General features: G+C 41.3%; 2 protein-coding genes across 2 annotated transcripts; both read right to left on the reverse strand.

Annotated features, from left to right (window-relative positions):
• Positions 1–1,813: 1,813 nt before the first annotated feature.
• LOC306967914 (leucine-rich repeat-containing protein 58-like) lies at positions 1,814–6,853 on the reverse strand. The gene is made up of 4 exons (XM_079563113.1): positions 6,119–6,853; positions 4,084–4,212; positions 3,724–4,001; positions 1,814–2,840 (listed from the first exon to the last, which is right to left on the reverse strand). Exons 1-4 carry the CDS (start codon positions 6,577–6,579, stop codon positions 2,647–2,649), a joined length of 1,062 nt encoding a protein of 353 aa, XP_079419239.1. The 5' UTR covers positions 6,580–6,853; the 3' UTR covers positions 1,814–2,646.
• A 215-nt stretch (positions 6,854–7,068) lies between these two features.
• LOC306967839 (follistatin-related protein 1-like) lies at positions 7,069–23,989 on the reverse strand. The gene is made up of 11 exons (XM_079563021.1): positions 23,741–23,989; positions 23,576–23,632; positions 10,951–11,052; positions 10,739–10,868; positions 10,202–10,234; positions 9,979–10,109; positions 9,193–9,311; positions 8,968–9,080; positions 8,691–8,801; positions 8,504–8,598; positions 7,069–8,377 (listed from the first exon to the last, which is right to left on the reverse strand). Exons 2-11 carry the CDS (start codon positions 23,630–23,632, stop codon positions 8,336–8,338), a joined length of 933 nt encoding a protein of 310 aa, XP_079419147.1. The 5' UTR covers positions 23,741–23,989; the 3' UTR covers positions 7,069–8,335.
• Positions 23,990–23,991: the final 2 nt, after the last annotated feature.

The raw sequence follows: 23,991 nt of genomic DNA on the forward strand, positions 1-23,991 counted from the left end.
CACGTGCCGTTTAGTCAAAAGGCAGGAGTCAATGGCAAGGATATGAAGATGGACCAAGATCCTTTTCGCCCTCCTAAGGTTACAACAGACTGTTGCAGCTCATTAAAATGTTTAAATAACAGGTGTCACACACAGTATGTAGCATAAATATGTCATGAGTGTGCACCTAACACAACAAATATGCTTTCATAACATTTCCGGATGAGCAATGACACTGCTGTTTCCTGAGCACAGAACTGACAAAATAACTAAAAAGAAAAAGAGTTAGACTTAATATTATATGTTAGAACATATTGCTCTGTAAGCTTAAACAAACTGAAAAAAATATATTCACACTGTTCCTAGAAACAGTGACATGCCTGGGTTTGCCCACTGCAAACGCACCTACCCCCCATGTGTGACGCTGCAGCTCCTCTCCTGTTGCCATGGATTGTGGATTAGCAGCAGTGGATCAAAGCTTGACTGGGTGTTGCAGCCGAGATGAGAAAATAAAAAGATTAGTAGACCCACATTCATAATATATACATACTGAAAAATACCAAGTTCTATAGTTCATTTAATTAATCATAGGTCCAAATGTAAACCATGTTTTCATTATTCAAATTTATAATGAATGCTATTTAGCCCACTTTCAATACAAAGTCAATTCCAGAGCGAACGTCCTTATACAGAGTGCACCACGTTTTAAATAGTTTTTTTAAGAAATGTATGCCCACTGCATACTAATTTCAAATAATAGCAGAAAAAAAGAGAAAACAATTACCATGTTTTCTCATATAGGCTTTCAAGTAGTCTATAGGTTATTTTAGGTTAGTTTTGACCCGTGCTAACCTGTGCTGTGCACATTACGTTACATTACATTGGTTATTAATTATACACGGCATACTCATTTTTAATACGACACAATGTTGCGTTTACGCCCACTGCCGTCAAGGTATGAAACTCCCTTTGTAAAGTCCCTAGCAACATAATGTAGTTTGGTCAGTACATTTTACTTGTTAGGACATGGCTTGCAGATAACTAGCCTCCAGCTCACAGACAGTAAGATCCCAACTCCAGGTGATTAGAACAATTGTGCACATCGTGCAGGTACAAACAAAGCTCAAAGAGCTACTGTGTTTGTGTGGCCTCGCATGCATGTCAAAGTTCAAAAGCAGCAGATATGCTAGCCTTTAAACATGAGGGCCATAAGAGACAAATATCAACAAAATACACATTACAACAAACATTTAAAGTTTGCAATGGAAACTGTTCATAACATATAAGTGCATAATTTACTATTATGTAATAAAACAAGCAGACTGCATAACTCAACATTGCATGTCAGTGCCTGTTGCATTTTGGTCTAGCATATAGTAGGTAGTAACATATCTGTCACCTATCATAAGAGTACAAACGCATCTTAAGTGAAACTTTTGTAGCTCTTGAAAATTTTCCTCATTAAAAAGGGTAACGTAAGAGGAGAAGATCAGAGGTATAAGGTACTCCACTAATCCCCCTGTTAATTGCAGGTGACACTAACAAAAATATCAGGATTGCTGAGTGCAGCGTCTCAGATTGCATCTCGGTGCTTACAAGCCATGCCAACTGCCAAGTGGGTTAACTGTAACACATGGCCATGCAAAATATTCAGCTCTTTCCTATCACCACTCTTGTACATTTGGAGCTAAAGTGGAAAAAGAAGAAAATAATCAAAACTTTTGTAGCATCTGAAGAACACGATGAACAAGAATGAAGATAAAAGATAGTTTTGGATTAATCATATTTGACCAACTTTAATTAGATCACAAAAGTCAAAAATATCTGTTACTCTCTTTCTGTACAGTTACATAGAAGTAGAAAGATTACATTAAATGGTACAGGTGCAGAGCATACTATGTTTAAGTAGCATGTGCATATGAAGATAAGGCATTTATATAAATCTGAAGAATTTTTAAGTGTTTGTAGTTAGGTGCAGATGATCACATTGTTGCACAGCTTTAGATCGCTAAAACTAGTAAGGCACTTGGCAAACGCTGATTGTAGGAAGTAATGTAACATAAAGGACCCTTATTTTATTTCTAAATATGACTTTTATGTGCAATTAAGGAGGTCCTTGCACTCAACACAAATCAGTCAATGGGAAAAACAGACATATATTGTGTAATATAAACTCTCTAAACATAAAAATTGTTTGTGTAAATGAACACACAAACTGGTGCGTTTATGCAGCGAGGACAACAGTCCTGAAGTGAAAGATGGAGGTTGCCACTGTGTTGTCGTATAGCCAGTGTTCTTTGTTGGTTTTCCCGGGTCCACCCTACATCCACTTCCTGTATGTGAGCCTAGATAAGCATTTTTCACATGCTCACAAACCCATGATGTAGGTTAATCTAGTAAACTATGCCCCTACTGCAAATCCTGTGATCTACAAAAGCACACAGCTATATAACTACAGTATTATCACGCTCCCCTGAAATGCAGCCCTTGAAATCCACAATTTCAATGTGGCTGATTGGGGCTTAAAGTGTAAAACAACTTTCAACAATCTTAAAGGGTTAGCATAGCACCAATATGTATTTGGGGAAAATGTTGGCTTTAGTTCATAAGATTGGATCGTAAGGTCTGATGACAAGGCTAATAGGAGACGAGAGTCTTTGTGTGCTGCTATCCAAGGAGCACCCTCTGCAGTCGGTCAGCCGGGACACTGTACTCATCCTCTGACTCCGCGTCGCTCTGAGGGTTGGAGCTGCAAGGAGATGTGCACTCCGGGGAACACAGGTAGTGCATTAGTGGCAGCCGGTACTTCCCACAGAAGTCCACAAATTTGATGTGACGCACACAGGAATCAAAATACACACCTGGAAACAGTCAGTCAGTCAGTTTCAAAGATGACACTCACAGAGTGTTCACATTGGCACTGAAGAGCTATCAATTACAGAGCAGTGTTTTCGGGTCAGCTACACTATAGGCTAATCTAAAGAACCACTCCCAGAGAGGGCTACACAGGTGGTCGCGGGTGCATCTGTCTCCCTCTGGAGCAGGGCGTGTGTGGTGTGAAGAATACTGATCTGTATTTTTGTAAAGAACACGTGCTGTGCTAGGATGGGACGTGTGGAAAGAAGGGAAGAGTGCACATGCGGCAGTGACTCAGATAGTAGAACGAGTCGTCTCATAACTGGGAGGTTGGCAGTTCGAATCCCCCCTATACTTACAGGAACAAGTTCGGTGAACAGCTGATTGTTGCCACGTGACTAAGGGCGTTTCTCCTCTGTGATGCATTTTCTTATTTTAATAACATAATAAGTTAAAAAACAAAACTACTGAAACATAGCAACAGTGTTTTAATCAAAAATAGCTTGGAAGAGGGAGCCCGAAGGATTTTGTGGGTAGTTTCCTCATGTTGCGTATGGAATGGATCAACCAATCACAGCCTGTGCACTTGATGCATAGTGAGTTTTTGGAGAAGGTGCACGTCCGCGACACGTCTGCATCGCTGCAGCTTCTGAAAGCTCACTGATTGGTTGCCAGGTGAGATCAGCGCTTCAGCATGGGTTTGACACTGAAGTATATCAGCCTTTACAGTGTGGCGTTTGGAGTGATTGTAGACACTGCCTGTGAGTGCGGACTGAACTAGCAGTGAAGTAAATGCAGCTGAAACTAGTCTGCTCTCGGGCCCACAAAGTGCTATAACACATTTGAAAAAAACGCCTGGATAATTACAGATACACAGCCATGTCTTACCAGCGCATTTTGGGTTGGGGCACTTGCTGGCCAGGTCCAGATAGCACAGTAAATTGTCTGGCAGCTCATGTGGGAAGTAAGGAATATTTCTGCTCTTTATGGTGCGTCCTGCCAGCTCCAACAGCGATGGAGGGTCATAGGTCATCTCTTTGACAAAGCGCACCACCAGGGGGTTGCCGCGGAGACTGAGTTCTTGCAGATGAACCAAGCTGAGAATCTCTCGAGGCAGGTATGTCAGCAAGTTGTTGTGAAGACTCAGAGATCGTAGCGAGTCCAGCCTTGTATAAAAAGAAACATGAATCCATCAACCTTTGAGAGAGAATATGATGATGAAAATATCTGCCATAGCACAGTAGTTACCTGGTGAGTTGAGGAGGAACACTTTGAATGCGATTATCACAGAGAACCAAGTAGGTTAGAAAGGGCAGATTTGCCACTTCTGCAGGAATAGCAGTGATGAGGTTACCCCCGAGATAGAGCAGCTCCAGACTGAAAAAGTAAGGGGAAAAAAGTACATTCTACAGTTACAATAGCAGTTGTCCTCGTCTAGATACTGCATTTAACCACAAGAGGGAACTAGAGATGCATGAATGCCGTGAATTTGAGAACTCAGGGGAAATAGAAGAAAGGTCTCAATAAATGCAATATAAATATAAATAGTTGAACAAATCACTCTTGGGACACACTTTAACGTTAACAATAAAAACTGAGAAATTAAGATTATTCTTTAAGTAAATTCAAGTTGTCCAGTAGTTACACAACAGTGAGCGAAGGAAATGTAAAGTGAAATAAACAGTGAGCTGCTAGGCAAGCTGCAGGAACTGATGACACAGCGACAGTGAGACACAGGCCATTACACTGTCCTTGGGGGCTGAACAGAGACACTGACATGTTAAGAGCCAGTGAGGGGTCTGCCACCAGAATCCATTACTCACACAGCTGGAAGAGTCTCATTATCACACAGAATAGTAAAAAGCACACATTTGGAATGACAAAGGGCTAAAAAATTCAATATTGTTACAAACAAGACGTAAATAAATAAAAGGTGATTTATTTTTGGACAGAAATGGCCAATATTAGAAGTACTCACACTGGATTTCGAAGAAATTTAAGAACAGAAAAATGCAAATGCAGGTGGTGGAGGTCATGTTAAACTCGTTCACCTGCTAGATATATCTATGCTAGCAACAACACACATTACTGAAAAATGCTGCCACTTTTCACTGAAATGTGTGCTTTTGTATGTATAAAGGCCAGGCAGGTTGCAGAAATATTTACCATTAAATTGGTAAAACAATGTACTTAGTTTAAAAGTAAATTGAAAAGTATAATCAAATGTCGAGACCCATTGTCAAACTAGGACGAAAAGCCCTGACCTGAAACTGAATTTAATTTGTAGTAAGAAAACACAGAATTTCCAAATCAATTCATGTCATTCAGTCATTTACCAGACTCCTGTAGGGTTGTTATTCTTTTTTAGTAGATCACTATAAAAGAAATGTCCCTGCATGGCTCGCGGCCTACTAATAATACTTCTGAGACCCTCTGTTGGGTCACAACCCACCAACTGAGAACTGCTGCCTAAGACTGTTATGATCACATGAACATACGTAGCCGATCTTGATCCTTTCTTGTTTAGAATCTATAGTGTTGGAGCTTTTGATCTCTGATCTGGGTCATTCCGTATTGCAACAGAAAAACACCACCAGATAAGACGACCAGCTCTATTTATACTAGATACAGAAGTTAGATTTTTTTTAGGGCAAAACTACCATTTGCTGGCTGACCCTGTCATTGTCCCAAGTTAACTGATTAATACATAGCAATGCTCAAGTGTAAAAAGATCTGAAATAAATAATAGTCGTTTTTGTGTGGATGTAATAAGACAAAACAAATTCTGATATTTCAAAAGTATAGACACCAGCAAAAATTAGAGGAACAAATTATGTTTCTCTCTCTATATGTATATATATATATATATATATATATATATATATATATATATATATATATATAAGCAAAAAGTTCCTCAAGTGTACTTGAGTAAATGTATAGGAGTACCCATGTTTGAAAATAGAGGGCCTATACCTAAATCATAAATTAGATGCGATGTTGTTTAACATTTTGACACTTTGTAATGTAGCTTCATATGTGGGGTCATAGATATAAAAGAATCTAAAGGTATTGGGGACTCACACAATACTAGTGGCTCAGGTAACCATGGAAACAATGCCGTGCACTTGGCCATAGGGAAGGTTCTTTTAGGGTCTAGAAAAGGGACCTTAATCCGGAGTCCCACCGACCGTTCATACACACCATGACAGTTTGTAAAGTTAGCATCCTGCCAGCTGACTCATTGAACTTTATTAATTACTTTTTACCAGTACTCACATACCTCGTTAAGTTTTCTATCTCCGGAGGAATACTTTTCAGTCTATTTCCACCAAGTGACAGCGACTGCAGACGCAGCATTTGTGTGCACTGAAGGGGGATCTCTTCAAATCTGTTTCCACTTAGATTCAGCACCTCCAGCTGCAAAGAACCAAACTCTTTGGGCAGCGAATACTCGTTCAGTCTGTTGTTCTTGGCTAGCAGTGTTTTTAGCTTGGTTAGCCGTGTAATGTCCTCACATATGGCCGTCAATCTGTTGTTGCTAATGTCCAGAAACTCGAGGTTATTAAAAAGGTAAATTGACGAGGATAGCGAGACTAGCCGATTGTTGTTCAGATAAATCTGTTTAGCGTCTTTTCTTCTCTCGTCACTGACACTGTCCACATTCAGAGTGCTCAGATTCAGGCGTGAGAAGTCCAGTACGCCGTCGCCTGTTGCTGCCGCGGCCCCTTCGTGAAGCTCCATTTTTGAAAACGATGGCGATTTCTTGTGTCCAAGCCTCACGCGAACTTCAGCGTAGATTTTACCCGTTTAAGGGGAGTTGAATCCAGAAGCTGGTGTCCCTCTATTGAAATGAGAGCGAAGCGGGACAGAGGGGCCTCTCTTCTCACTGGGGCCACTCTGAACCACATCTCATCAGAAAAAGAATCGAGGTCAGTACAGAGGCATCGTGGGCTCACTTCTACACAGACAGCCATGCAGTCGCTGCTGAAAAGCAACAACCAGGCTTTCACTGGGACACGACCATGGACACGACTGGCTCCCGGAGATTGGCTCATTCTGAGTAATCTCCGCCCACTGACGGACTATTGGCTAATCTCACCCTCTATTTTACAACAAACACAATAGATTATTTAAGCATTTTACAACTGTCTATGTGTAACATGATATTTTCACAACTCAATTTCATAACTTTTCATAACCTTTTTATTGAACTACTAAAACGTGACCCCACAATCTACCAACCAGGGAGCTCTCGTTCATCTGGACATTATGTAACACCTCTCATCTGTTACATTATGCAAGGCGATTCTGAGTGAGGCATGCTTTGAATGAGAAACAGCTAAATTCACCAGTGAAGCAGTTTTATAGACAACTCCGTTTCGATCATAGGTACATTGTCATGGGTCTATAATAATGTTATATTGCACATTTAAGTGTTGTAGCTACTTTGTTTATTAGCAAGTACAGTTTATTGTTCACACAGTCTCAGCATTTTTAGTGGAATAAAAAGTCTAAACCTACGGTAGAAATACATTATTGGGTAGAAAGATTAAGAGAATCAAATTCCTGCACACTCATAATTTGTCAATGTGCAAACTTTGATAAAAAGTAGAGCGTTGCTCTTTGCAGGTCTAAGGCACTGGTATAATACACTAACAAACCTACTACTCTCAACATCCACCATGCACACACTCAATGAACATGCATCCAATTACTAGGACACCTACTGAGGCTAGTCCTCTGAGAGTGATTATGAAACAACAGGTATAATGTAGTTGCTGGGTCCAAAGCTGTACACTACTCTGAGGATTATTCAAACTCTGCATACAAACTTTGGTTTCTGTTTTTACCGTGCAATCATTGAACCAGCCCAGAGAAGGGCACAGATGTGCTGTTGCACATAAAGTAAAATTAAATCAAAGCACCACAGAGATAATGAATATAAACTAAGCACTCCAATTTGAACCAATAACCAAATACTGTAGGAGTAAGCAAACATTACTTGAGAAGATACAAAACAAACACATTTTAAACATTGGTGATGAAATTAAGTCAAAGAGAGCAATAGGAAAGTAGAAGTGCATTTGTCAAGTCGTGGAATACTGACAGTTCTAAAGGGCAGCTAAATTACCCTCGCTCCTACTCTGCCCTCTCATGCACACTGCCCGACAGCTCCATAAACAACCTGCTAACAGTGTAGGTAGGAACACCCTCATCACGCTACCTGCTCAGTGACTTCCATATTCAAAAACAGTGACAACCTTTTACTGAGAAACGTAACAAATATAATACCTGTAAAAAAGCCCTTACAGCGGGGACACGGTAATACAATCAAATACAGTATGACAGTACTGAACACATTTGAAATAAATCACTGACAAATGTATAATATAACATAGTAGAAACAAAACAATTGGTCAACAACATGTGGCCCCAAAGTCAGTCAAGTATGCAAAAGGGGTGACACCGGGCGTCCTTGTCTTCATTTACTCTTCTTCTAGGCCTCCTTTGTGCTGGACTTCATCTTTTCCATTGTTTCCTGTGAAGAAGGAGTCCTTTGATGACCTCATTCTTAGTTTTTAATAAACTCTTTATTATTAATAAATGAATAGTTGAAGAGTTATCTGTACTAATGAATTGATATTTTGTTTATTTAAATACAAACCTGATGTTTGTTAAGCTCCGCCACACGGAGGTTCCATTCTTCTTCAGTCATCTCAGCATCAGGATCTGTTGTGTCAGCCATCGCTGCTGTCTTGTCTAAGCAATACAGTAGAATGTTTTACATGAAGGTCATAACAACAAAACTAAATGCATATTATTATTGTTATTAGTAGTATTATTATTATTACCAGTGCATGTCATGGCAGTGCAGACCCAGTTTCCACAAGCACAAACACAGCGGTTACATTCCACCTGCGTCTCAGCACCGTCATCATAGGTCTCGTCCTCCAAGGCACATTCTACAGATGACACAGAATGACGCAGCAGTTTCCATAATCTGTGTTGGCTAATATTAAACACATGCAACAGTAGCAGAGTTTATTTCTACACTATCAAGTCATAACTCTTGCTAATCACGCGGCTTGGGCTCCATCATCAAAGGCGGAAATATCATTTTAAACCCACTTTTCTCTGGTGGATTAAATCCAGGCTTCAAGCAGTTGAGGAACTCATCGAAGCTGAGCTTCCAGTCAGCATTTTCATCAGAGAGCTCAATGAGGGCATCAACACACAGGCTCCTGAAAGCAAATAAGTGAGAAATATGTAGATATTTATGAACCACTGTAATAAAGGTGAGGATATATTTGCGTGTGTATTTGCAAATACGGAGAACAAATTCCAAGGCCAGACCTGAGCAGCTTGTTGCTCTCCTGGTCTGCGTATGACTGCATCTCCACAACAGACTCGTTGTGCTGGATGAATTTCAGCAGCTCAGAGGAATCCATCTGAGCATCTCCATTGTCGTAGGACTATACAAACACAAGGCATGAGGTATTAAAGGAAGGAATTTTACATACTGAGATATATTCTTACCTTAGCTTTGACGAGTTCTTTAGGAACTCGAAAAGGGGGAACTATATTGTAAGGCGTAATAATACCAGGAGTAATTTGGCATCCGCACAGTAAAGTGAAGATTACTGCGCAGTAAAGTGAAGATTACTGCGCGGATTTCGAACTACTCCTGGTATTATTACAAATAATAATACAATACAATATACAATATTGTACAATATAGTTCCCCCTTTTATCCGCTTAGAAAATCCACATTGTTTAACTTTGTGTAATTATACTTTGTAGTGTAACACTTCACGTAACCATATTTAAATAGGGAAAACGTGGAAGAGCTTGGTAGCTTCTATCTTGACCTGTTTTGGAGCTATAGTGGAGAGAGGGAGAAGCTAAATGCTAACGCCGTCTGCGCTGTGTTTACGTGATTGAAGGCACGGGTGAAGATCAGACAGGTCCTAAAGAACTCGTCAAAGCTAAGGTAAGAACATATCTCAGTATGTAATAACGGTGGCCTATTCCTTTAACAAAAAAGACACTTAACCAAGTGCAACTACTGTTTCTATATGGGCTCCGTCAGGTCACAAAGTGAGGAACAACTATTTAGTTTTATAAAAAAAAAGTACCCACCTTGAAGTACTTGTGCAGGATGTCAGAAAAGTTGGAGCCTTTGGCAAACCATCCATCTGGAACAACCTCAGTCTGAAGCCACTGAATGATCCGGCCTCTCAGTTCATTGCGGTCAGCAGCAAAGCACACCACTACAGGAGAGCGCAGATGTTAATCAACTTCATGAACATAAGTAAATACTGCCCTTTATGATCACTGTGAGCTTTTAGAGAATGTCACAGACCTGGACTAGCTGCAGCCTTATCTGTCTTCTTCTCTGAGGGCAGAAAAACAAGTACAAGAGAAAAAAATGCATATTTGTGATTTTGGTGATGATATCTAATTATTATTTTGTGTAGTAAAAGTCACTTTGGTATCATGGTGCAATGAAAGCTGCCTCATTTTCCAGTGAGACCACCAGTGAAAGTTCGCTTAGATAAGATACAACTATGTGATGAATTCACTGATAAACCAAGTAACACTGGCAGCCATATCAAATGACAAAGATAGCTATAAAACAATAAAGCCTAGAACTCGGTGACCCAACATATCAGGTCAGTGGATATATGCTTGATTAGAGATCACCCATGAAACAGCATTATCAGTATGATGAGACTGGTGCCACTTTATGTGGGGTATAAAACAAGTTATCCTCTTGAAACGTAATTATATTAAGAGCAAAGTCACAAAGAGGGCGGCCAATTGGCTGGAAAACAAATAAGTGTCCTCCACGAAAACAACAGTAGTTCTCTTAAATAGTGTGTGCATATTGCACCCATACCCTGGCAGTGTCCATCATAAGCCACCTGGATCTTCAGCCCGGTCAGACAGGCGTCTCTGTGGAGCTCACAGTGATTCCTGTAGGTTTTACCATTGCTGCCACACACTGACCTCTTGTGGGGTTTGCAGCTCTACAACAGCAAATGCAATAATGATCAGGATTGAGTTACTTCAGATATTCCAAGTGAAACAAGGAGTTAAGCATGCACTCACCTCGATGCACAGGCAGCTCGGCTCGCCCTTTTCATTCACCGCACACTCTCTCCCAGCTCCACAGAACACATTAGCGCACACTTTGCTTTTACTCTGCAGCTCCTGAACAAAAAAGAAAAGCAACTCTTTTGGTGCAGGGTCCTCAAAATTAAAATATTGTATTTGGCAAGACATGTTTATTTATACCACGCACAAATTATGATAGTTTGTCACACAGTATTTACATGCTATGTTAATTCAGAAGTAGATTTTAGTGCTGCTCACTTGGTTAAAAGTACAGTGTTCAGTATTTGAGGATAATCTCCTCTAGATGGTGCTGCACCACCAGCTCAGCAATGTGCGTACTTTCACTTTGCCGAGATAACTTTATACAATACTGACATTATCATATTAACAAAACATAACACATTTAGGTTGTTTTGCAGCAATTTCAGTTGAATCAAGTTCATATTTTCTTTTAGGGTTTGGCTAAGAAAACTTTATACAGATCCATGAAGAAAACAAACAATTGTTACAGTCTGTGTTTTCACAGAGTTTGTGAAATGACAATCCTCACATAAAACACTAAACATGAGCATGAGCAGCAGCTGTTTAATAGGACTGTCTTCTCTTTAAGTCAACACAAACAGAAACAGCCATTTCTCAATGAGTAAAAAGGCTTTTCAAAGCAAAAATAAACATCTACTTAAACAGTACAAAAACGTCAAAGCAGTTTCAAAGTTGATGATTGGGTCATCTTCAGACAAAAAAGTTTAACATATTGCTCCAGACTTCAGGCACATATTTTATCCACTTGCCAAAAAACGGCAACCAATCAGATGGTGCCAAGCGGAGTTTGTAGAGCCATTTCTGTGGACAGTATTCCCTCCTCCTCTCCCTGTCTGAGCCTGGCCCTATGTGTATACAGGGTGTTCCCACATCTGGAGTGTGAGCCATGTTTTCCTTTGGGCCCATTCCCATGCTTAGTGAAATCTTTTCTCTCCGCTCCCCTCCTCCCTAAGCTGCCATTTCCTGAGCGAGCCAGACAGAGGGCCGGCGCGGGGTCTGAGTGCACGTGAGCTGCACTGCTCAGTCCAGGGTGGAATCTGGGTTGAAATCATACAGAGGGTTCAGAAAGTTTACAGACCTCTTTTAACCATTTGTATTCCATCATGTAGCAGCCTGATTTTAACTTCTTACCCCCACCTGAACCGAGCACATTTTCTCCAGTTTGGCATTACCCAAATCTAAAAGCAAAAAAGTGGCAAAAGAGTGACAAAAACGTTCAGGAAAAGCAATAATAACACAATAAAGAGTGACAAAAACATTCGACTAAAGAGTGATGAAAAAGCAAGAAAAAGAGACTTTAAAAAAATGACAAAAACGTGACGACAATGTAACAAAAACGTGACAAAAATGAGATGAAAAAGTGATGAAAACATGACAAAAAGCAAAAAAAAAGAGGAAAACACAACAGAAACAATTCCAAAATCTGACAAAAACACACTGGGGAAGCAACAATAACATAGCGACAAAAACATGACTAAAAGTGTTGAAATGGCAACAAAAAAGCCACGAAAGAGCGACAAAAATGTATGAAAAAGTGACCAAAACATGACAAAAAACACTAAAAATGCGTAAACGGCAACAAACTGACAAAAAAAGTTACAATCAGTTTCATAGGCCCTAGCTTTCAAATGAGCTCCAGTAGAGAAGCTTTTAGATTTGGGTAAAGCCGAACTGGAGAAAATGTGCACTGTTAAGGCAAGGGGTAAGAGGTTAAAATACATTGCCTGACCGATACTAAAGTCGCCACAAAAAAAAAAGCCCAAAGCTTCTGCAATGTCACTGTATTTATTATTAACAGTGTTGCATTAATTTTTCACCAAGAGCTTATATTGATGATGGGAGAGTGTGACCACTGTGCAAAGCCTTTCCCAGCACACCCCAAAGAGTCTCAATGGGCCAAAAGGGCCTATATCATGCGTTTTTTTACGTCATAGTGTCAAACAGGAAGAACACAACTTCTGTAATGTAATGCCTTACGACCTGATTTTAATTTAGAAAACAGCTTAAAAAAAATAAATGAATAAAACATTTTTTTTTTAAAAGGAAGCGCTTCCAGGTCAGGGCTGAAAACAAACGCACCCCTGAGCGTCTGAACAGATGTCATGTTTGCACTGAAGGATGTGAAGATGGAGCTCTTTCTAAACTATTCTGGACACGCCTGTTCTTTATTCTTACCTAATGATAATGTCGCGGAGAAAAGCGTGTTTGGCTACGAGAGGTGCAGGACTTTTTTCAACCTTCCTAAAGAAGAGGCCACTCGCCAGAAGTTGGAATTTCTTTCCGGAATTCAGTTACTATCGCCAAAATAGTGTTTTTCTGTGACTGTCTCTGATGGATGTTTGGTGAATCTTCTCAAAGTGGATTAACTTTTATAACCAACGCGAGTCCCCAATGTGATGGAGAGGCCGGGACAGAGCGATGGTGAGTCAAAACGTGTGTTAGCTTGTGTGTTAGCGTGTGTGTTAGCGTGTGTGTTAGCTTATGTGTGTTAGCCATTAATGAAGCTGTGTTGCAGATGTCAACTCAACTCCTTATAACTGTATTGTCAAGTAACTTCACTTATTGCTGTGATATTTATATTTATTTTACTGCTAATAATGCATGAGCAGATCCGCTCAGAGAGAGGGGGCGGAGTTAACTGAATCGAAGCATCTTGTCTTCCGGGTTTGCAAAATACCCCCAGAAAATACTTATATTTCTCACAAAAAATAGCACTCCATAGCGGCAGAGGTACAATATAAATATATATCATATAAATGCCTATACTTTACTTTGTGATGGCTAAAATAGCATGACACAGATCCTTTAAGATCTGGACTCTGTGGCGGCCAGTCCATGTGTGAAAATGATGTCTCATGCTCCCTGAACCAGTCTTTCACAACGTGAGCCCGATGAATCCTGGCATTGTCATCTCGGAAAACGCCTGTACCATCAGGGAAGAAGAAATCCCTTGATGGAATAACCTGGTCATATAGGTCTTTGGGCTCATAGTGTTGCTGAACCTAGACCTGGCCTGAACTACTACAGCTTGATTGATTGATTGATTGATTGATTGATTGATTGATAGATTGATTGATTGATTGATTGATTGATTGATTGATTGATTGATTGATTGATTGATTGATTGATTGATTGATTGATTGATCGATCGACTGAAGCCTAACACACACGATTCTTGTGGGTAAAGCTCCTGCACCCGCAAAAGCTGCAATGGAGATGTTTTGACCCTGGGCCAGTGAGAGAACGTTTTTTTTATTTTTTTTATCCATTTCCATGCATTAATTTGGCGCAGACGTGTACTCCAAAGTCCTGCAAAAGCATCAAAGTGGTCCCTCCGGCCTCGAGCGTGTTGGAAAACTCAGCGTTACAGATTGTTGAAACCTGTGGAAACCTCTGATGGGGACATGAATAATGGATAGCAGTCTCACAAACGCGAGCCGTTTCCCCATATTGCTCTGCCCGTCCAGTGCTCGAAAAGAATCAGTATCCCTGACATTTGGTTAATAAAAACACGGGCGCCGGGCTGTTGCTATGGTGAAAGCGTGTTCCAGCTTGTGATGTTGCAGGATCACATCGGTGTCAATCAAAAAAAGGGAAGCGGGAGGGCTAATAAGATCACAGTGGAGGATGTGATGTGGACTGTCACTTACAGAGAGATGCACAAGTGTCTTTAATAAAGCTAAGAAATCCGAGCAGAAACACAATCTCAGAACGGCAAGCACACGCCCAGGAATCCATTTATTTTCTGGATGGTATTAACGCGGTTTACACCAGGTTATATTGAACAATTTTATCACATTTGCACAATGCAGGGTTAATTGGTTTTAGCCAAGGAAGTTTGTTAGTCCAAATAAATTGTAACCAAACATTTAATTTCAAGTAACGCCTGTCCTGCACATACTCCCTATTCACTAATTAACCCGGTCAGCAGCAGATGTCCCCAAAAAGACACCCAAGTCAGCATAAACAAACACTGCGGAGCCTGTCCCACTTTAATGACATGAAGTGTTCACCACAGCCAACAAACCCTGCCTTATTTTTCACCAATGACAGGAGCGGGAGCCGTGATAAGTGCACGATGATTCATAACAGATTAAGTCGAACTCATTATGGAAACGGCTGCCTCCAGCATATTCCAGTTTATATACAAACACATTCTAATCTTATTTATCATCATTTTTGGGGGGGAGTTCAAATTATTTCAAGGTTTTTAAGAAGATTAAAAGTCCCAAGTGATGCGTTGTCTTCTATCTGTGAGATGACTTTCAACTCAAGTCATTTCTCCTGAGCTTGTAATTCATGTCTTGTCGTCTTGTTCCCACCCAGTGCCGTGTCTTTTCACGACGGCAGAGACGAAGACCATTGTGTACCTCAACAATTGACCTTTTATATATGATTCTAACTTACTTCACCAAGGAAAAAACAAACAAATAATCCAAAACATTAATCGCATGATAATAAAAATGTAGAGGTTAATGATAAATGATAGCAAGATGGAGACAGTTCTCATTCAAATTTGTGAATTGCTACTCTGATTAACATTTCACACATTGTAAACTATATGTGGGTATTATGCACGACATGGCAAGGCAAGGCAAGTTTATTTGGAGAGCACAATTCATACACAAGGCAATTCAAAGTGCTTCACAGTTGCATAAATATAAGAAAACAAATACAATCAATAAAAACATCAACATAGAATTAATCAATTACAGTAAGAGGCAAGAGTGTAGATAAAATACTTTCAGTTATATGCATTTTTAAGTCTCGTTTAGATTCGCTTTGTCTTGAGCACTATTTTTTAGTCTTGTCCCTCATTATCCCTCCATAATGGAAGATAATGGGATACCTTTCCCTTCGTCTCTGCATGACGTTACTGCACACACTCGCACTGTGGTGCTACTGCTCCATTGACCTGTAGCAGCCTGATCAATGTACTGGACATCCGGAGGTATCTACTCCCCCATCTAGTACTCCCTGCCCTGCGTTAGCATTAAACCATCAATATACACCAAGAGGAGGAACCGACATGATGGATGCAAAGCTATAGGCATAACATATAATCTAGGGGATATGGATTTCATCTTAGCCGGTTAAAGTCAGTTTTATAGAATAAATTGAGCTTTATAGTCGATGTGCTCTCCAGTACGAGCCAAATGTAAACGCTCCCCTTCAGCGTGTGCAGCGCAGTGTAATATGGCTAAATCAGCAATATGTTTAAGGTGAACTGAGCTGTGGCACATTTAAAAGGTGAGGAGTAGTTCAGAGCCTCTGAGACACTGCAGCAATGATAACGAAAATGTGAGGAGGTTCATAAATGTGGCTATTATGGGATGGATGTGCCGCTGCATTGCACTGCACGAGATCTGGTCAATGGCACCGTAATGTAGAGTTAGACAAACACGTAGTCCTTTGTCTGGCAGATAGAGCGTGTCAGCTGTGTGTTTTCATAAATAATATAGTGTGGTATTTTGCAGCTTCAATTATTAAAACGAGACATTTACGCAGAGTAAGAACGAAGACGGACATGTGTGACTGTAAGACGGCTGGTTGTTTTGTTTCTTAATGTTCAAAAGCAAAATAGAATGGAAAAAACGGGACTTCATTAAAGAAGATAAGATATTTCCTTGAGGAATGGTGTAATCTGAATAATCGCTTTGAAAAATGTGTCATTAAACAAAATATAGAACTATGCTTTGTGTGTATAAGCTAATTTCCAGAAACTGCCTTCAAATAAACAGGCAGCAACCTCCCTCTCTCTTGGGACAGCTTTGCCTTTTTCTGCAAACTGCATTCGTGTTTTCTGTGTTCAACTTTGTTTTACTGGATACTTTTGTACGTCTTTGCCGTGTTTTTGTGGGGTTCAGTGGATTTTTTTTTACTGCAAAGAGTCCATAATGGTTCTGAAGAAAGCAGCTTTTTACAAATTTCTTCTGAGACACTGAAGAGGCACCAAGAGCCCCTCACACCTGCAGCACAGCGGAGGCGCCACAAGGGGCGCTACAGGAAACAAGGAAGGGACAAACAAGGAGGTATCCGGGCGAGACTCACAGCTAAGCCACACATGCCTTCGATTGTTCTGGCTAATGGACGTTCACAGGAGATTAACAGATTAACTGCTAGAGATCTTCCCGGTAGATGGTGAAAGACTGATGTGGAGCAGAGGGAGCGGAGGGAACTGCGCAAGAGGAAGAGGAAGGAGGAGGTGGAGCTGAACAGTGCAGGACACCACGCTCTGAAACAGGGACAAACCCAGGAGGCGCTGCCCCGTTTCAGAGGATCAGAGGAGACTGAAGGCAGCCAGCCAGGTTTCCTCCGGGTGCTACAGTTTCCACTACCTCCCAAAACATGCTGATCAGGTTGACCCCTTGTGTCCTGTCTAGCCTTAGTTAGCCCTTGTTCAGACATCCTGGTATAGACCCAGATTAGACCTGGTGGTAGTTGGAAAGCAAAACCTTTTCTCAGGTGATACTTGAAAACCAAAACTAATCAGGAGCTTGGCGATGTGAGGAAAAAATGTCTATATAATCAAAGTCACATTTCCTCTAAACTGTACAACGAAACAAGAGTCAGAAGAATGTGGAGAATGCACAGATGAGTGGAATTAAAGTGCGGGGGAACATTCCGGAGCGGAGTCCAGCCTCAGCCGGGGTCCTGCAGGGTGCGTCTTGAGCCAAATGTTTTCTCTATCTAGGTCAGAGAGGTGTCCCTGTTTTCCAACTCTTGTCCGATGCTTTTTTTCTTTCTTTCGTTCTTTCTCCTGCTGGCTGGCACTCAACAGCTGGTCTCCTCCGCCCGCAAGGACCTCTGTGGAACTAGGCCTCACCAACAGAGACTCCGCTCAACGCCTTCCTACACACTTTTATTCTCACTTAACGTGAACCATGAACCAATTTCCTTCTTTCAGGAATTGGCAGAGCCCTCGTTGTGAAATCCAACGCACAAGGGAAGGGAGATCACAGAGAACGGCTACCCTTGCTCTGCTGTAGCAATTCCCTCAATAATTCATACATGTACAATCTTTAATCTCTAGGCTGTTCTACCCTTGAATTGATCCCAGCCAGTGTTCATACATAGGAAATGGGCTCCGCTCCTGCTTAAGCGCGCTGGACTCCGGGGAGCAGGTGTACAGCAACATCGGGGCTATACTCGTCATCTACGTCAGGCCTGTTTAGTTTTTTAATAGATTTTGTGACAAGAGCCCGACAGCGGAACAGGCAGGATGTGTCCTTGTGATAATGAGGCCGGAGGAAGCGGAATTGAGTGCACTGGAAAGACATGTTGCCTGCTAAGAGGTGGTCTTAGGAGCGCTCTGAAAAAAAACACTGAGAGGAGAGACCTGCACAAACAAAGAGAGCCTGCTAATAAGAGGTCTGCATAGGTCTGCCGCTTATTCACTGGGATAGGAATGCGCCAACGGACGGATGATGTCAGCGAGGGCGGCCTCTACATCCCCTTGTAATACAGCGCGAATGTAACAGCTACACCCTGAAGGGAGAGAGGACTCTTTCTTTCAGAGTCTGTTTTAACCGCCTCCAACTGTATATCTCTTCCAAATGCATACAAACTCTCAGCAAGCTTTGGATCAAATGTCATGGACAAAATCTGATTCTTGTAATCAGAAAGCAACATGCACAGATTTACAGGAGCCAAAACTATGTAAAGAAGTACCTAAAAAGGCCTTGGAACAACTCTTTCAGCTGCTGTGTCACTGCTGAATATGTTCTAACATACAACAGTGTTAAATGATAAGTCCAGTATTTCATATTGTAGCATTTCCATTGGCTTATTATTGTGGGATGAAATTAAATCTCACTGGTTTGGGCAAAACAATCCCAAGCTCCATTAAAGCTTGGGATTTAATTGAGCTTTAATTAAATGACATAATTAGCTATACTGTATATTATACTGTATATTGCAACGATAAACACAAACAATGCTGTTTTTGCAATGTATTATCAAAATAAAGCATTAGGAAGATGAATGTATTGATGTTTGGCTATACTCAAAGCAAAGCAGCGACGTCTCCATGGAGATAAGCCGGTGATGTCTCGGTCCCAGTAACGTTGTGAGTTATGAGGAGACATATTTTTTAAGTATTTTTCACCAAAACACTATAGATGCTTGTAGCTTTATCTTTTTAGTACGCGAAAAGCTTTAATCCTATAGTAATGTGTCGCAAATGCACAAAAGTGGATGACCCTAAATGTTTTTAACTAGGTCAAGTACTTTATCAAACACACTGCTGTTAGAGAAGGGGAAGCACTTGTGGAGACCTTAACACATCCAGACGAAATGGAGTAAAAATAAGAAAAGGGGCCAATGAACAAAGAAAGTCGCACAATGAGGGAAAGGGTCTGACAAAAAAGCAGGGAATAAGTCACGGCTTGGGCAGGGACACATCTGTGAGCAGTTAAAACGTCAGGGAGGAACATAAAACCCTGTAAACACAGACAGCACCACCCTCGCTCTCCCTCCCCTGCTGTTCTGTCACACGGCGGTCGCGTCAAGCCGTCAGCTGTCCTGCAATCAGCCACATTAGCCCAAACTCGGTATGGAACTGACACTTTGCTCTGCGTTCCCCCGGGATAGAGTTTATAAAAGAATTTAATCCCGGCAGTTTAAGCCTCTACAAAAGTATTCTAAAATGTAAAATGCATGTGATTCCTGTGATCAGCAGTTCCGATGTCAGTCTCTGTTAATGCATCAAAAATTATATATTTTCCAAAATCGTGCCACTCTAAAAGACACGTGGTGCTCAAACCTGGGAAATAAAAGGGTGATTTTCTGCCCTGTCTTCTCTTATGCTGCTCTGAAAGCTTTAGTTCTACCAACAGCACCTTAATTATGCCATTAAGTCAAACTATGAAGCTGCACGAATTCAAATTGACATCTTATAGTCACGTCTAGCCCATTGAAACATCTGGTTTGACACCGCGCAGAATATTAAACAGCACTCCGGTTTGGTTGAACACGCTCAATGCTCAACATTCAGCACATGTTGAGTAAAAATATCCACCATTTCACTGTTGGCTACGGAACAATATATCAACAGCTGCCTGGTTTGTTTGTTTCTATATAAAAATACCCCTAACCTACATTATGAGTGAAAAACGGCAGAAAACTTTACCGAGGTGCGCAGTGTTGACATCGCATTTTACTTAACAGTTGGTCAGATGTACATTTTTGGGGGGGGGGGAATTAGTTTGCCGTGCATATTTTAAAAATGTTAAGAAGCATTGGCACGGGAGAACATATGAATGATCAAGAGGTTGACTGGACTCATTTTGTCTTCAAGTGGAGCGGTTAAAAGTTGTTCAAATTGCCAAGCTTCCCCCCCCCCCCAAACTTTGAGAGTGCATTTTCCTGCGTTACACAGTAATTATCCCTGACAAGGCCTTCTGTGAGTAGGCGCTCCTTGTCATTTCTGCGTGGCGCCTTTGAGAGCAGTGTCATTAACGATAAGGCACCGTTCGGGCTGGTAAGCTAAATGAGGACTCCTTTCATGCCGAGCCAAGAACGAAGAAGAACGCAGCGGCGCGGGGACATGAAACGCTGCCCTAGCCCCCAACACCGTCCACAGCCACCGCTTTACCTCGGTTCCCATCTCTCTGGCTTGTAATAGGCTGCACTCACGGCGCTAGTTTAAGATGGAGAGAAGTAAAGCAACAGAAAAAAACACATTATGTTGAATCCTATTTTTGTTGGGGATCCACGCGTTTACTATTAATTTTACAAGTGAAAGTCTGTTTTTTTGGCCACTCAAAAGACAGTATTATTAGTTTTGTATTGTCAATTGCAGGTTTGTCATCACCTGAGAGCCGTGGACAGGTACGTTACAATGGTATGATGTCACGTGAACCCAAATCTATTGCATGGCGGTGGCTGAGCTTTACATCAGACCACCTCTCCATCCTCCACAATGCCGGGATGTTGAGCCGAGGTAATTAGAGCAGGCTGATACAGACAGAGGACACTGCGTCCCCTCATGTTCTCTCCACCTGGACTGGTATTTTTAGCCAACCCTGAATCACACAGAACAGGCATCAACACGGAGAGACACCTGGAAGGAAAGGGCTCCATCAGACCCACGGGAAAATTCTGGGAACTTTAGTCTGTTGATATCATGACAATTAAAATGCAGGAAAGGTAGGCGTCTCAAAGATCACAAACACACCACATTTCTCTCTGAAGAAAGCATTTTGGTCAGGATATTTACAAATCAAAGATGATAGGTGTTGAAGAATTTTACTCTTTTTGTATATTAAAAAAGAAAAAGAAAAAGAAAAAGAAAAGAAAAGTATCTAAGTAGGTCTGAGAGTATAGATACCAGTGTGCAAATGTAAAAGGTAATTTTCTAAATGTGACCAGGGGAATTTTCTTCTGCACCCTAACCAATCAGAGAGCCAAGTGAAAGTAAATTTCCTGTGCCTGTATATTTTTAGAGTAATATCCAAAGTAACCCTGGTGTTATTCACCCCACTACCTTATCACAGCGCATGGCACAGCAATAAACTCTTCTCATGCTTTATAAAGGAGAGAACACACTTGTGCCCTGAGGCTGCTGACTTCCATGACTTTCTTCTGACTTTTGTCTGGGTAAATTACCATCTTTTGGTTACTCGTTTGGTTTTATCTCATAATCTCACACAAACACTCAAAGAGTTCCTGACCTCGACACCACATCTGTGAACAGCTAGTCTTCAAACAGAACAGTTTTCAATGGTAAAGTATCAGCCTTAAGATAAAGAGAGATGTTGATAGATTAGTATTGTTGAGCTGCATCTTTGCTGCTTTTCACAAACAAATGAGTTCTCATTAAATAAATACAATGGCTCCAGATTCATAGGTAATGTTTGTTGTTAGTTACTAACAAAATCCCTCAGCCTCATTCCTTCCAGATCGAGTCACTGAAGTCATCTGGTAGAAATTACTGTTTTCTAACACAGACCAAAACATATGACAATGCCTGCTTTCTCTACAGACTACAGGCACTATGTGCTACAGTAAATTCAGCTTGTAGCACTGACAAACTTATTCATTCATCACTAAAATTGCCCATAACACTCTGTAGACTCATCAGATCCATTGAGTTCTTTGCTCTGACTTGTTGACATCCATCTTGGTAGCCCGTTCAAGCCCTTGTCACGGACAGCCAACAGGCCGTATATTATCGGGGTAATGACCTCTGGAAAATAGCTGCTTTTCTAATGTCTCACTATTAACTTTGTGGGAGCGCTCCAGACTCTGCATCATACTCTGTCTTAATCTAATTTAATTACCAAACAGACCACTGCTATGTGAATGCAATAAGGCTTCACAATGGGCTTGTTTTTGTAGCCAACCAAAGATGGTGTCATATTCCTGGTAGAAGGTTAATGTGATGTCTTAGTGGCCATCAACAAGCAAGTATATACACGCAAACAATCAAGTATATTGGTCCACTTTTGCTTTGGTTGAACAGTTCGTCCTTTAATTAAACTATAGCTGATGCTAGAAATGGGAGAAGGTAAATGCGGCGAAGAGCTGACACAGGGCCAGGTGTTCAACAGCTGTGTCTGCTGAGGTGAAGGTCCCCGGCCACCACCTGGTGCCTCACAGAGCAGTTGGTCAAATAAATGATGTCTTCTCCAAGAAAAGACCAAGTCATCAACTGGACTCCCAAAGTAGAATATGGATTAAAAGCATCTTAAACATTTAAAAAGCAAAACATGACACTGACCCAGGCTTCTGCTTGTGACTCATACAGAAAGCCTTAGTCTCTCAATGCAAAGGGCATTTAAAACATATTTTTGTCCTCCATTCAGGGGAAAACTGGAACTAAACCGAAATGAAGACTCAATCTCTCCATCCTCTACCTGTGCCCTCCATCAGAGCTGCCTAATCTAAGAGCAAACAGTGTGTGTTTGCTCAGAGGACATCCACTTAGCCTTTCACTGTGAGAGGCTTGAGGTGAGTTTTCTCACAGCTCCAGAGCACACTGCCCACCCCTGACAAACATACACCAATGACTGACCACCCAGACACGTCATCACAGCAGATGCCAAGCGCCAGAGCATTTTACAACAACAAAACATCCTACAGTTTAATGATGAGGGTCTTTAAGCATCAAGGACGCTGGGAACAGCGCAGTGGAGCCCTCTTTTTACAGCTGTCTGTCAGTGTGTGGGCCCTCCTGGTATTACATTACTGACTCACATAGGCTAATACACCCTAATAACGTCTTTATATCGCATCTGATAAATAGTGCAGTTAAAACAACAATGTTAAGCTTATGGCATTAAGAAAGCTTTAAAATAATGTTTAGATGGGTGCGCCATGAATAAAGAAAATGATAATCATTGTTAAATCTACACAATCTTTCTGATGAAATGGACCAGACAATAGGCGTCCACTAAACCCAGTTTTACTCTCTTTACAATCTTTCCTAGAATTGCAATTGCATTTGATCAAAATTCACAGATGCATCTGCCCACCAACACAGTAAGACAATTAGAACCAAAATGTTCAGTATAAGACACAGTTTAACAACTAAAACAAGTTGAAAAACGGACAGAAGACATGATCTGAAACTTACCTCCGCTCTGGAGAGGGCTATGGAGAGAAGAAAGAGCACAGCGACACTTCGCAACATCTGGATGGAAAAGAAAAGAGAAAGTGACGTTACAGCCGGACAAAAGATGGAAAACAATCAAATATGGTGGTGTTTTCTGAGGGGAAAACCGTAATGTCGCTGATCTACCTTGCGCGTTGGCTCGGAGGACAGAGGAGGAAGGGTCTGCGGCGGGCGTTTGTCAGGACGGAGCTGGAGACCAGGAGCTGGGGGTCGGAGATTTCAAGTAATTTGAGGAGCGCGGAGGAATTCGTGGCCGTCACTCCGCCGTGCGCCCTCCTCTCTCCGTCCAGTGAGACCAATCAGAGCGCGCAATGGTCCCGAGTCCTCTGAGGTCGTTACTGGAGCGAGGCAGTGTGGAGGAGGGACTGGGGTCCATA

This window comes from Gobius niger (assembly GCF_951799975.1).
Source record: "Gobius niger genome assembly, chromosome: 9".
Classification (NCBI taxonomy): Eukaryota; Metazoa; Chordata; class Actinopteri; order Gobiiformes; family Gobiidae; genus Gobius; species Gobius niger.